This window comes from Balaenoptera borealis (assembly GCF_965194805.1).
Source record: "Balaenoptera borealis genome assembly, chromosome: 1".
Lineage (NCBI taxonomy): Eukaryota > Metazoa > Chordata > Mammalia > Artiodactyla > Balaenopteridae > Balaenoptera > Balaenoptera borealis.
In genome coordinates, this window is record NC_138860.1 from 40,879,404 (window position 1) to 40,891,599 (window position 12,196).

Genomic DNA, 12,196 nt, shown 5'->3' on the forward strand with positions numbered 1-12,196 from the left:
TGTATAAAGTTAGGTATGCTTGTGTTCTAGTTTACTACACCCCTGTGTCAGAGTTCATTGTAAGTTTATAAAAATAATTTAAAGTCATGAAAATGTACTTAAAGTAAATTTGTTTATTTAAAGGGTAATAGAAAAGGGAAACACCGTATCTTTCGGTCCCTTTGCTTAATTTTTAAAACTCTGTGCATTGAATCTATGCCAGTGTGGTCTAGTAGAAAAAGTGGTAACCTTTATCACGGCTCCCAGTAGTTCACAGGTGCCCTAGTGTGAGTAGTCTGGTTGGACACTGCTCCCAAGTCTTCATAGTTTGGTCGCTAAAACACAGATTTTAGCCCCTACCCCCTCAGCCAAGTGTTCTTGTGCAGGGCATACTTTTACAACCATACATAGAAGCCCTGTGTTTTGTTCTGCTTTCTGCCTTTAAATTCTTGGGCAAAGTCATTTTTATCTCCCAGGACCTTCATTTCCGAATTCACAAAAACATTGTAAGCATAAAAATGAAGTGTGATGTGAATGCACACACACACACACCAAAACAAACAAACACAAAACTGAGGAGCATATAAATGCTTAGTGGGTTGGTTTTTTTGGGGTTTGTTTTTTGGTTTTTGGGGGGGTTTTTTTGTAGGTAACATGGTAGGAAAGATCATGATCCAGTTCTTTCAGCCCTACATGGGCAGGATACAAAAAATCCTAAAGGACATAGTTATACTAGTGGAATTTGCCTTCCCTAAGTATCTACCACCTGAAAACATGGAAAATGTTTTCATCTCTAATTGTCAGTTACTCACAGATGTGTGTTTTGTGTGATTAAAATGGGTGTTAGAACTTCTAGTGGGTCATTAAAAATAATTATAAGTGTTTTTCTATTTCCCCTCCTACAAACTTATCTTCAAATTTGCACCTTCTTTCTCATTCTTCATTCTCCAGTTTAAGGCCAATCCTTCTTCCTAGGGCACTGATTCTCAACCCTGACTCATTAGTCACCTAGGGAGGTGTTTTGTTTTGTTTTGTTTTTATTGAAATATAGTTGATTTACAACATTGTGTTAATTTCTGCTGTATAGCAAAGTGACTCAGTTATACACATTGGGGAGGTTTTTTAAAATACCAATTAAGTGTGAATCTCTAGGAGGTGGGCCAGGCATCTATTGTGTTAAAATTCCTCAAGGGATTCCAGTGTGCAGCTAAGGTTAAGAAACATTCTTGATCCTCCCCAAGACCTTATGCTATCACTTACATCCCCACAGCTCCTCTGTCTTCAAGCTTTCCTTCTCTTGGCTCTTTCTCCATAGGAAAAACTCAAGCATATCTGTGGCCTGTCCAGAAAGAAACATCTTAACCTTGTATTCTCCTTCAGCTATCATCCTGTCTTATTTCCTATCTCTTCTAAGTTTCTTAAGAGTAATCAAAACCTGGTTAAATGTCCTCATCTCAGTTTGGTTCAATCCATTCCATCTCTCTTCCTGAAATCACCCTGCCTTCTACTTGTTCAATATTTGACACTTCTGGCAAGTTATTTTAAAATTCATGAAAATTGTTTTCTTCCTTGGAATCTGTGATACCACTCCCTCTGGTTATCAGTATTTCTGTTTATTCCTTCATAATTGCTTTTGTGAACTCCACTTCTTTACCTAACTTGAAGTGTTGACATGGCCCAGGATTTGGTATTTGGCCATCTTTTCCTTTCAGTCTGTACCTTCTCCCTGGACAGTTTCATCTATTCCAATTTTGTTTTGTTTTTTGCTCCACTTATATTGAACCAGATTGTATTTCCAGCTTTCACTTTTCCTACAAGCACTTCAAGTTCAGCATACCTAAAACTGAACTCATGATTTCCCCCAGCAGCACCATCTTTCCCCTGTCCTCTGAAATCATTTCTCTTCAGCCTGAAGAACATCCCTTAACATTTCTTGCAGTTCGAGTCTGGTTGTAATTAATCCCCTTTGTTTTCCTTTATATGAAAATTTCTTTATTTCATCTTCATTATTAAAGGATATTTTTGTTGGATATAAAATCCAGGTTGACAGGGTTTTTCCTTTCATTACTTGAAGGTGTTGTTCTACTGTCTAACATGGTTTCTGTTGAGTACTCTGTGGTCATTCGAATCATTTCCCTGTATGTAATATGTTGTTTTTCCTGACTGCCTTTGGGATTTTCTGTCTTGGTTTTCAGCAGTTTGACTGTGATGTGTCTAGGCATGGTTCCCCTCAAAGTTATCCTGTTTGAGGCTTGCTGAGCTTTTTGAATTTGTAAATGTACAAATATGTGTCACTGAATCTGAGAATTTTTCTGCCGTGATTTCTTGAAATATTTTTTCTGCCGAATTTTCTCTCCTGGGACTCCAGTTGCTCATGTATTAGACTTTTTGAAATTGTCCCATGAATCCTTGAAGCTTTGTTCATCTTTTTCAATTTTCTTAAATTTGAGATATAATTAACACCCCATAAAATTCACCCATTTAATGTGTACATTTCACTGGTTTTTAATTTTCTTATAAAGTTATGCAGCCATCACCACAATCTAAGTTTAGAATGTTTCCATCAACCCGAAAAGAAACCAGAACCTGTTAGCAGTACTTTCCGTCTTACCAGCCCTACACAACCACTGAACTACTTTCTCTCTCTATAATTTGCCTCTTCTGCACCTTCGTATAAATGGAACCACACAATATGTTGTTGGCTTCTTTCACTTAGCATAATGTTCAATCTTATTTTTCTCTCTTCCTCAGATTGAATGATTTCTGTTGATCTGTCTTCAAGTTCATAGACTTTTTCCTCTGTTTCTCCATTCTCCTCTTAAGCCTATCCAGTGAATTTTATCATTTCAGAAGTTGTGGGCTTGGGTTCTAAAATTCCATTTGTTTTCGATAAGTTCTGTTTGTTACTCTGCTGAGATTTCTCACCTTTTCATTGATTATGAGTGTCTCTTTATTTCACTTGACAGTCATATCTGTTTTACAACCAGACCTGATAAGTCAACATCTGGGTTGTTTTGAGGCTGGCCTCTGTTGATTTCTTTTCCCTTGAGAATGGCGCATTTTCCTGTCTCTGTATATGGCAAGTAATTTAAGATCATACCCTGGGCATTGGGAATGGTGTGTTGGACTCTGAATTCTGTTATGTTGCTCAGGAAAGAGTTGGTGTTTTTGTTTTAACAGGCAGTTAAATCATTTAGACTCAAATTGCATAATGTCAAACCTGTGGGGAGGCAGTCAGTTCAGAAGGTCGGATCTCAATTCAGTTCTTTAATTTAAGCCTTAGTTGCAAGCTGCTTTTAGCTTTCCTATGCACATATGGTTTGGGGGTCAGCCAGAGACTTGAGCTAAGTTTAAACACAGAATTAGGGTTTCCCTTTCTCTGCTCTCCAGGCTTCCCCACTTCCTCTGGCAGCTCTTGTTGCCCCTGTCCTCTTTTCCTAGTTCCTTTGGCTTGAAAGATGGTCTTTTTGTTGGCACTTTGGCTGCCTGGTTCTGATGCTACAACTGTGGCTGCCCTCAAGGTAAAACCTCAAAAAATCAGGAACTTACCCTAGGCCAGTCACTTGCTTCAGGTGTTGACTCCCTTACAAAAATTTTATGTTTTTGGTCAATCTCTATACGACCCTCAAGTAGCTGTTTTTTGTATTTTGACCAGAGCACTTATCTAATTAATCCACCTGCATTAGCTATAAACTAATGCAGGTGGATTAATTTGATAAGTGCTCACTCTTTCATCAGGAAGCAGAATTTTTTGGTTTAATTTTAAAGAATAAAGTATGACAGATAAACTGGAGTTCCCCTGTGTTCCCTCCTCCGATCTCACTGCCCTCCTTCCATCCCCAGAGGCAACCCCTTTCACAAACTTTATGTGGATCTGGTTCGTATCTTTATACTGAGACAATACAGCTTGGAGGTTTGGAATATGGGCTCTGGATACATACTGCCAAAAATAATAACCTTTGCAAGTTACATATCCTCCCTGTGCCTTAGTTTGCTTATCTGTAAAATGGGGATAATAATTCCCACCTAAAAGGTTGATAACAAGGATTGAGGTCATTTATAAAAAAGCACTTAGGATAGTGTCTAAAACTTAATAAGCACTCAGTATATTTTGGTTATTGCTTATTTATCGTTATTCTTACTACAACTTTATAGTATAGTATTTCATGTGGTTTTAAAGAAAATTTACAGAGAGGGATTATTCTATCAAGTTTTTGCTCAACATAAGCATTTTGAGTTCTTTGTAATCCTTTCCCTTCACAGCTTTGTTTTCTTATTTGTGTTGAGCTATATATTTTATCATTTTTAATCTCCAGTGCCAATTACAGTACCTAGCATATAATAGATACTCTAGGAAATTTAAATTGAAATATATGTGTCACTGACTGGTTTTGTTAACTTCTTGATAAACTGTTTATGTGTCTGCAGCTGTCTTCTGTACAGGTGGAAGAGATGGCAACATTATGGTCTGGGACACCAGGTGCAACAAAAAAGGTAATCTAGTTCCATTTTAATTTTGATATATGTGGGATTGCCCCATAATAATTCTGAATGAAAGAATCAACTATTTCACCTGATTACCACCAGGGGGCACATGTTCATAAACCCCAATTCTGCTCTGTTCAGTTCTCAGGATCTTAGTGATTGTTTTAAGTATTACCCTCCATATTTACCTCATATTGTCTTCTGAACTATAATGCCATTTACCTAAATTATTGATTGAATTGAAATTATTAGTACATGATCTTTTATTTTAATTTTAAAAATTTGGGAACTTTAAAGAATTGGATTAAACTAAATATATAATTATACTCACATTGCCCCATGATGCTATTAAGCAGAAAGCAATGATCATCTCCCTGCTTCACTTTTTTTTAAAAAAATTATTTTTAATAGGCTATTTTTTAGAGCAATTTTAGATACACAGCAAAATTGAACAGAATGTACAAAGAGTTCTCTCTGTACTGATATACCTCCTGTTCCCACACAGCCTCTCCCACTGTCAACATGTCCAGTGTCCAACCAGAGTTGGACATTTGTTACGATTGGTGAACCTACTCTGACACATCATTATCACCCAGTGTCCGTCTGTACTTTACATTATGGTTCACTCTTGGTATTATACATTCTCTTGGTTGTGACAAACGTATAGTGACATATACCTACCATTATAGTATCATACAGAATAGTTTCTCTGCCCTAAAAGTCCTCTGTGCTCTACCTATTCATCCTGAACGCCCCCCTAACCTCTAGCAATCACTGATCTTTTACTATCTCCATGGTTTTGCCTTTCCCAGAATGTCAATTGGAATCACACAGTATGTAGCCTTTTCAGATTGCCTTCTCTCTCTTAGTAATATGTATTTAAGGTCTGTTTATGGCTTGGTATCTCATTTTTTTTTAGCACAGAATAATATATCATTGTCTACATATACCACAGTTTTATTCATATATTCCCCTACTGAAGGATATCTTGGTTGCTTCCAAGTTTTGGCAGTTATGAATAAAGCTGCTATAAGTATCCTTGTGCTTATTTCCTTTTTATACATCATCATCTCACCACAAGAGATGTAGTACAGTAGCCCTGCTGGCTTCTAATTTCACTAATTTAATAAAGAATATAATTAATTTTGACATCTTATATATAAATGTTACATTCAGCATGGGAATAAAGTTCTGAAACCTAAACCATTTACCTTGGAATATTTTTCAGATGGATTTTATAGGCAAGTGAATCAAATCAGTGGAGCTCACAATACCTTAGACAAGCAAACCCCTTCAAAACCTAAGAAGAAACAGAATTCAAAAGGGCTTGCTCCTTCTGTGGTAAGGTTTTATAGCTGTATACATGTGTGCAGATCTTGACAGTAGCATAGAGTCTCATTTTAGGGAATTCGTTGGGCATAAAATAGGAGCTAGAGATTCAGCCAATGAATGAGAATCTTCATTTCCTCTTGATGTCACTGGTTTATTGCTTAATACCAGTTCAGTACCTACGGTACTGGTACTCAAACTCTAGTGTGCAACAGAGTCACTTGGGGAATATGTTAAAAATTCAGTTTCCTAAGACTTATCCCTAGAGATCTCCATGCATACACATCATCTACAGTATGATGTGATTCATTAGGAAAGGGAGATGGGTAGTTTGAAGAAGCATATTAAGTACCATGATACAGTATTCTGTAGGGGAAAGGAATCCCTGTTGTTCTTTTCATAATACAAACTGCAGAAAAGATATGGGTTTTTTAGTTTTTTATTTTTTTAATATTTGGCAGAAGATTATAAAACATTTTGAGAAATATTGGGGTAAAATATAGTACCTCTTTAACATATTATAGTCAAAGCTCAAACAATGCCATAATACAGCTTTTTTCTTTAAGAAAAATCACCAGTGCTCTTATTTGAATTTGTTTATTTTTCTAGTATTCTTGGTCTGTAGAGTCTTAGTTAATATTTTGGGGACGTGTGGTTGCTAGAACATTAGGACTTAAAATTACACGGGCATGAATGGGAACTGACAGGGTTAGCATGTGGTTTTTGGAGGCCAGATGAAGTTAAAATGAGTAACATTTCAGACATTTCATCAGATTCTTAGCCAAGAAAACTTAACAGCAATTAGGAGGTAAAACTCTACTAGCTCCTTTAGATATTTCAGAGCATGTAACCATCTTTCATTCACAATTCTTTAGACACTCCTATATGACAATCTGGATAGACGGCAACATTTTATAGATAAAACAGGTACAGGTTAAATGAGGTTCCTAAGGATAGACAGTAAGGATGATTTCAACTAGAGCCAGTAGACTTAGACAAGTACTAAAATCTTGTGTTAATCACCAGTTTTTTCTTGAATACGAGTCAAAGTGTTCATACTATGTAATATAACATGATGTTTAGGCCATTTTCTTGCTAAAATTACTTCTTGGTCTGCATATATATCTGACTAGGATTATTGGAAGGGCAAGATCTAGTCATACTCAGTTCAGGGGAAGAAGCCATCATTTTAGCACCTTGGTCTCTTGATAGTGAAGATTGTTATACCCAAAATAGGATTTCCTTCTTTTCTTTTTCTTCCTTGTGCTATAGGATTTCCAGCAGAGTGTTACTGTGGTCCTCTTTCAAGATGAGAATACATTAGTCTCAGCAGGAGCCGTGGATGGGTAAGACGAGTCTTTATTTCTTGGTTCTTTTGGTGAGCTGTCTTTCGTGAACTGTGATGGGGAAGTCACCTAGACCCATTATAATTCAATGTGTGTGCTTTTAGCTTTCAACATAGTGAGTACCCAGCTGAGAAGAGGAATTACAGATCACACTGGAAAATATCTAGTTAGGACTCTTGCTCAAATAATTAAATGAGATAATGTATCACACTTAGCACATTTCTAGCATATAGGAGGAGTGTTGGCTGCTGCTGCTATTATAGAGAAGCTGGCTGGGTAACTTGCTTGTCTGTGCAGTATAATTTAATCAAGGATTCTTATTTTGAGGAGCAAAATTTCTGTTACAGGTATATATCAGAGATATTGCAGGTTTGGTTCCAGACCACTGCAATAAAGCTAATATTGCAATAAAGTGAGTCACACGAATTTTTTTGGTTTCCCAGTGTATATAAAAGTTATATTTATATTATGCTATATTTATATTAGTATATCATAGTTTATTATATTACTATATAGTTATATTTACATTATAGTCTATTAAGTGTGCGATAGCATTATGTCTAAAATAATCAATGTACAGACCTTAATATAAAAATATTTGGGGCTTCCCTGGTGGCGCAGTGGTTGAGAATCTGCCTGCCAATGCAGAGGATACGGGTTCGAGCCCTGGTCTGGGAAGATCCCACATGCCGCGGAGCAACTGGGCCCGTGAGCCACAATTACTGAGCCTGCGCGTCTGGAGCCTGTGCTCCGCAACAAGAGAGGCCATGATAATGAGAGGCCCGCGCACTGCGATGAAGAATGGCCCCCACTTGCCGCAACTAGAGAGAGCCCTCACACAGAAACGAAGACCCAACACAGCCATAAAAATAAATAAATAAATAAACACAAAGTTTAAAAAAAAAAAAAATTTGATTGCTAAAAAATGCCAAAACAATTACAATAGTAACATCAAAGATCACCAATCACAGATCACTATAACAAATATAATAATGATGAAAAAGTTTGAAGCATTGGGAGAATTAGCAAAATGTGGCACAGAAACATGAAGTGAGAAGATGCTTTTGGAAAAATGGCACCTATAGACTTGCCACAAACCTTCAATTTGTAAAAGAACGCAATATCTGCAAAGCACAATAAAGTGAAGCACAGTAAAATGAGGTATGCCTGTATTTTGGATTTTATCTTCTCTGGTTTAGTAATATCCTAAAAGGAGTAATTTGATTCTGGGCATGTAACTGGCATTTCTGGGAGCAATCTAACTAGATTGATAGGCCTAAAGATTTTCACATACTTTCCTTCTATGATTGCTCTGAATTTTTGGCTTCCAAATAAGTTTGTGATACTTCTTGATTGTTTGCTTTGTTGGAATTTAAGTTCACTGAGTATAGGGGCTCTTTCTTTTTAAAATTCTCTTCTTTGCCCCATTTTTGCCCATTATATCTCCCAAGGCATCCCTCCCTTCAAAAGTTTTAATTTAAAAATATGATGGCTTAATAAACTAGAATTTCTATTGTGTCCTCTGGACACTTAAACTCTTCTGTGGACTGAATTCTCAGGCACAAATGTAGAATTATCTAAAGGTTATTATTTATATTTGTAAATGGCTGTGAAAACTTTGCTTCCAAGGATACTTCCCTTTTATAACCAAGCTTGTGTTTTCAAGTTGCCTACAAAGTAGATGTAGAAAATTAAGAAAATTATTCCAGTAGATGAAATGAAAAAATACTTTATTTCACAGGAAAATTTGTTTAGACTAGATTACTTAAGGAGTTAATATATAGAGATATAACCATAGGGACAGAGCTTAATACTTAATGATGTCAAAGGTTACATGCAGAATGTTAAAGGCTTAGGAAGTGCTTTTTTCTGAAAACAATGAAACAATGACTATCAGCAGTCAGCCTTCATCTTCCTCTTCCGCTCCCTTGAAGTAAACTCAGGGCAACCCATCAGTGGGTCAGATCGCATCTGTTTCCTTTCTGCCAGAATTGTTAGCCTGACATTGGAGACAAGAGTATGAGATAGTTCAATCTGGTTCCCAATGACATATCCTCACTGTACCTGGTTGATGTGCCAGAGGAATTAGATTAAAAGTCATTTCACATTTCAAACGTAGTTGAAACTGATTGGTGTTGGAGAAGGACTACAAAATAACTATTTCTTTACCTTGGTTTTTAGGGTAATCAAAATATGGGATTTACGTAAGAATTATACTGCTTATCGGCAAGAACCCATAGCATCCAAGTCTTTCCTGTACCCAGGTAGCAGCACTCGAAAACTAGGTAAGCCTTTGCGTATTCATTAGGACTTTTTTGTAGGACTTTTTTGGATATGTAAGTTTTTGTTAAAATTTTTAAAGTAAATATCAAGCTAGTTTTCAGCAACTATTATTCTCTGTTGACTTGAGAAACTAATATATGGAAGTATCTTTTTGAAGTTCAAAAGATAGAAACTCCCAAGAATAATTTTGGCTTGTATATACTTTAGGGAAGAAGAATTTTGATGATTCTTCTTGTGAAATGATCTAAAAAGATCATTTTCACCTCAGTTCTACTCTCCTTCATCAGCACATGCTAACTAAAGTTTCCTTTTTCTAGGATACTCAAGTCTGATTTTGGATTCTACTGGCTCTACTTTATTTGCTAACTGCACAGATGACAACATCTACATGTTCAATATGACTGGATTAAAGACTTCTCCAGGTAGGAGCTTAGTCATTCAGATTCTCTTTCCTGGAAACTAATATGGTGTTTTTTGTTAATGAGAATTTAATGTTGATTTTTTTTTTTTTCTGTACCAAATTTATGAAGACATATAAGGACTTTGGGGTCTTTGATTAGTTTCAGTGATGTTTTCATAGATGTATTTACCTTGTGATGGTTTCACAAGTGAACAGAATCCTGCTCTATATGGTAACTTAATAGTGAGTCTGTCCCGAAATTATACCCCTTTGGGTATACTTAAAATTATCTCAGTTTTTGTGGGATAGAGAAGGCTGTTCTGCCTGGGTTTTGTCCTATTTGGGAACTGTTCATTAAAATTAGGGGACCTCTGGGTGTTTTCCCTAACCTCACCTTTTTATTTTTCTTCAAGAAAATTATAAGTGGAATCTGACTTTAAAGCTGATAAATGACATTTTAAAAAATCAAAGTTTTTCAAGCATACTCTAAAAGGGTATGAATTTGAATTTTGAATTTCATCATTTTAAGAACATTATCAATTATTTAAGCAAGCTGCATATTTGTAACCTACTTCTCAGGTATAGCTCTGTCAGAAACTGACTTTGAATTCTATAACCAATCCCTAGAGCTACCCGGTTCCCAGTAAAGTAAGATGTGTTGATAAAAAAGAAATCTTAAAATAGTACAGAATTTAGCTGGGCTCTTAGAGACATTTCTAAAGACTGACCCCTAGCCATTGTTAGGACTTTGGTATCTGTGGCAGTTACCCAATTGGTATTTTCAATGCCCTGGGTTAGGTCTGACGTTGTCTAAACAAGAATAGGAGTATTTGGAAAAGGGAAGAGGTTTTATAACTTTGCTTGCTGTCTTCGTGAATGGAATTAGAACTTGGACAACTTCTGATTTATTTAGCCGTATAAAACAGACTCTTTAAAATTTTTCCCTAAAAGATAAAAGCCTAATTATATTATCAGATGTCCAAGAGCTCTTTCTGTATCATTTTGTTATAGTCTGGCACCAAAAGGGGCTTTGAATTTAGTTGTCCTTCTGCCGTGAAAACAAATATGCCCAAGGCCACTTTACTAATAATTTAGTAACCTTTTTCCTGTGCTCCTGAAATAATTTGATTGGCTCTCATATATAGATAGGTAGGTAAGTAGATAGATAGGTATGTTCCTTAGAAATTGAAAGACAGACGTGTGTGTGTGTGTGTGTGTGTGTTTGTGACACATCTGGTAATTGCTCGTCTTTTTCAAAACTTTAGAAAGGGTCCTGGACTCAATACTTGATCTCCTATACTTTTAATTCACAGCATATTATTACACTAAGTGATGTTCATAGAGATGACTCTGAAGCACTTTAATGAAGCATTTTAAAAGCCCGAACTGTCAAAGATTAAACTAAACTAATTAAAGCCAATATAGGTTTTAGAAGGATTTTTCACATGGTTTGAAACATTTACTGTGTACTTTATGTTGGCTTTCTTAGACCAGCAGAGGGCAATAAATTCTTACGAGTTTAGTGGGAAATTTGGTCTATAGTTTTCCATTCATAGCTAAGAGTTGAGAAAGATGAACAATTGTAGTTTTGGAGTTGTAGTCAGAATAAAGGAGCCTGTTTATTTTGTGGGGATTTATCTATCATAGTAGCTCTATAATATGTGTATCTGAATTGATTCATATCCTGCTTAACTTTCACAGTAATAGTATTTGATGTGGGGGTTATTTGATGTGCAGGCTTTTTCTTAAAGGTCTATAAATACAAAGGTTTTTTTCCAGTGTTATTCTAGCAAAAGGAAGGGATTTTTGTGAGTACTTACAGAAAGCTGTTAAGTCCCTTAATAATTCTCTTTTCCCCTCCATTAGAAGATTGGAGTGAAATATTTTTTCCTGCCTAAATGTATCCTTAAATTTTCTAATGACTGAGATTTTTTTCTTTTATTTCCTAGTAGTATGCTGATGCCAGAGGCCTCAGGTTTTGGTCTCCTTAGGATAAAAGAACCTGTCAAGCACATTATGCTAGATTGGATAGTGAGAACTCTAAACCTAACCTAGTTGGAGTATCTTACATATGAATATATAGCTTACCCCACTGGCCACTTCTACTCTTCAGCCTATTTAAAGTGCTAGATTAAAGGTTACCACATCTCAGATAAGCTATCCATAAATCTTAACTCTCCTTTCATTGATTTTTACCTATTCATACAACAAACGTTTGAAGATCTCCTCTGTTCAAAGCATTATAAGGTCTAAGTGAGGAAAGAAAATGATATTTATGAAATTTATCCTTAAGAGATTTAAAGTCTAAGAGGAGGAAAGACCAATGTTTAATGCAATGGAAAAAACCTAGCCTGGGGTGGGGAGAGAGGGTCTA

At 36.0% G+C, this 12,196-nt stretch overlaps 1 protein-coding gene across 3 annotated transcripts in view; it reads left to right on the top strand.

Annotated features, from left to right (window-relative positions):
- Positions 1 to 12,196, top strand: part of DTL (denticleless E3 ubiquitin protein ligase homolog) — a 60,791-nt gene that overhangs the window by 8,783 nt on the left and 39,812 nt on the right. For all 3 annotated transcript variants that reach the window (XR_014246875.1, XM_082399933.1, XM_082399934.1), the window contains exons 6-10: positions 4,408 to 4,473; positions 5,693 to 5,805; positions 7,066 to 7,139; positions 9,321 to 9,424; positions 9,740 to 9,844. Coding sequence is in view for 2 of the 3 variants with exons in the window: in XM_082399933.1 (XP_082256059.1) it covers positions 4,408 to 4,473; positions 5,693 to 5,805; positions 7,066 to 7,139; positions 9,321 to 9,424; positions 9,740 to 9,844 (462 nt within the window). In the remaining variant the exon portion in view is untranslated. The remainder of the gene's footprint in view (positions 1 to 4,407; positions 4,474 to 5,692; positions 5,806 to 7,065; positions 7,140 to 9,320; positions 9,425 to 9,739; positions 9,845 to 12,196) is intronic.